At 60.4% G+C, this 1646-nt stretch overlaps 1 protein-coding gene across 1 annotated transcript; it reads left to right on the forward strand.

Annotated features, from left to right (window-relative positions):
- Positions 1-264: 264 nt before the first annotated feature.
- On the forward strand, positions 265-1646 carry LOC136473012 (uncharacterized). The gene has a single exon (XM_066470711.1). The coding sequence runs from the start codon at positions 796-798 to the stop codon at positions 1231-1233; it is 438 nt and encodes a 145-aa protein (XP_066326808.1). The 5' UTR covers positions 265-795; the 3' UTR covers positions 1234-1646.

Below are 1646 nucleotides of genomic sequence, written 5' to 3' on the forward strand. Positions count from 1 at the left end.
TTTGAAACGGATAAAATGTAAAAAAAACTACAGTCTATCAATACTCAGAACCAAATCATCTTAAAAAAAGAAAGGAAATCTGCGTGTGTTGTAGTACAGTATATCCGGCAGCACTCCAAGTTGTACAACCCTGCCCACGGCTTTGCGTCTACGTGCCCGCCCGGCCGTCCCGTCCCGTCCGTAACGCCAACACCGTGACCGTGAGCACTAGCAATAGCTACCCTGGCGCGGGGGGGAAGCGGCTGGCTGGGCAGGCGACGCGACGCGACCCAGGCGCGCGCGCGGTTGCGTCGCACGGGCGCTGCCCACCACCACCACGTGAAGTGCGCCGCGAGGACGTGGCCCAAATTCCACCCGAATCCTGCCGCGCCGCGCCACGCCACCTTCTTGCACAAACCACCTGCCGCTCTGCACAAATCGCAAAAGCAGCACATCCAGCCCCGGCCCGCGACGAACCCCGTCGACACATCGCCGCACAGGCGCGCACGGAATCCGTGGCCTCGGTCCGCACGATACGCAATCGTCTCCGTCAAACAAACATGATAGCCCCCTCCGGTTCTCCATTTGCGTGAGGCCGGCCGGGCGGGCCGATCGCCTATTCGCCTGGGCCCTGGAGAGGTCGGTCGGTTCACGCCCACGCCGCAGCAGCCAGGCATCACAAAACACAGAAAATTAGAGAGATAGGGACACGCGAAGTTAGCCGGAGGCCAACCCTCGCTCGCTCCTCCCGCACGCCCCCCCTCCGTTCATCCGCTGGGCGACCGATCGATCGATCCGTCCACCGCGCGCGCGGCCATGGCCGACGAGGCGGCGGCGCAGGCCCCGTCCCCGGCGCGGTTCACGGCGCGGGAGCTCGCGGCGGCGGAGCAGCTCATCCACCTGAGCGAGAGCAGCTGCTCCTCCTACGCCGGCGCCCTCCCGCGGGGCTCCGTCGCGTCGGCCTCCTCCACCTCGTCCCCGCGCTCCGTCAACGCGCCGCCGCTGCCGCCGGCTACCCCTGCTCCTCCTCCTGCTGCTGGGCCTGGGCTATTAGCCGCGGCGGCGGAGGATGACGAGGAGGAGGAGGACGACGAGGACCAGCAGGAGGTGGGCGGGAGGCGCCGCAGGAACAAGCGCTACCGCCCGATCGCCGAGATCTACGCGGCCACCGAGCCCAAGCCGATTGCGGCCGGGGCGCGCCGCAGGAAGGCGGACAGGCCCTCGACGGACTGCGCGCCGGAAGCCGGGAAGTAGAGAGGGAGAGATCGAGAGAGAGAAGGTGGACTTGCTTGTAATTATGGATAATTTGCAGGGACTAGCTAGCTCTAGCTTGCTATAGGAGGGTTTGTGTGAGCTTGGTTTAGACTATCATCATCATATCTATTCTATCCATCATCCATCCTCTCTACTACCTAGCTGCTACCTTTTGTTACTCATCATGCATGATCTTCTTCTTCTTCTCATGCATCATATCAGATCCATCCTCCTCTTGAAGAGGAGAGGAGAGGATAGGATACATGCATGCATGCATAGTTGCATACTGCATACAGATCAGTGTGATCAAGGAGCTGGCGGTGGGTTATTAACTGTAAATTAAACTATTGTATATATCCTTTCACTTGTAATATATCAGCACTTGCTTTGCTGCACATCATGTATCATGTGTC

Source organism: Miscanthus floridulus, chromosome 8, assembly GCF_019320115.1.
Source record: "Miscanthus floridulus cultivar M001 chromosome 8, ASM1932011v1, whole genome shotgun sequence".
Lineage (NCBI taxonomy): Eukaryota > Viridiplantae > Streptophyta > Magnoliopsida > Poales > Poaceae > Miscanthus > Miscanthus floridulus.

What these genes read in the sequence shown, in the direction of transcription:
- LOC136473012 (XM_066470711.1), top strand. Translation starts at nt 796, where the DNA reads ATGGCCGACGAGGCGGCGGCGCAGGCCCCGTCCCCGGCGCGGTTCACG.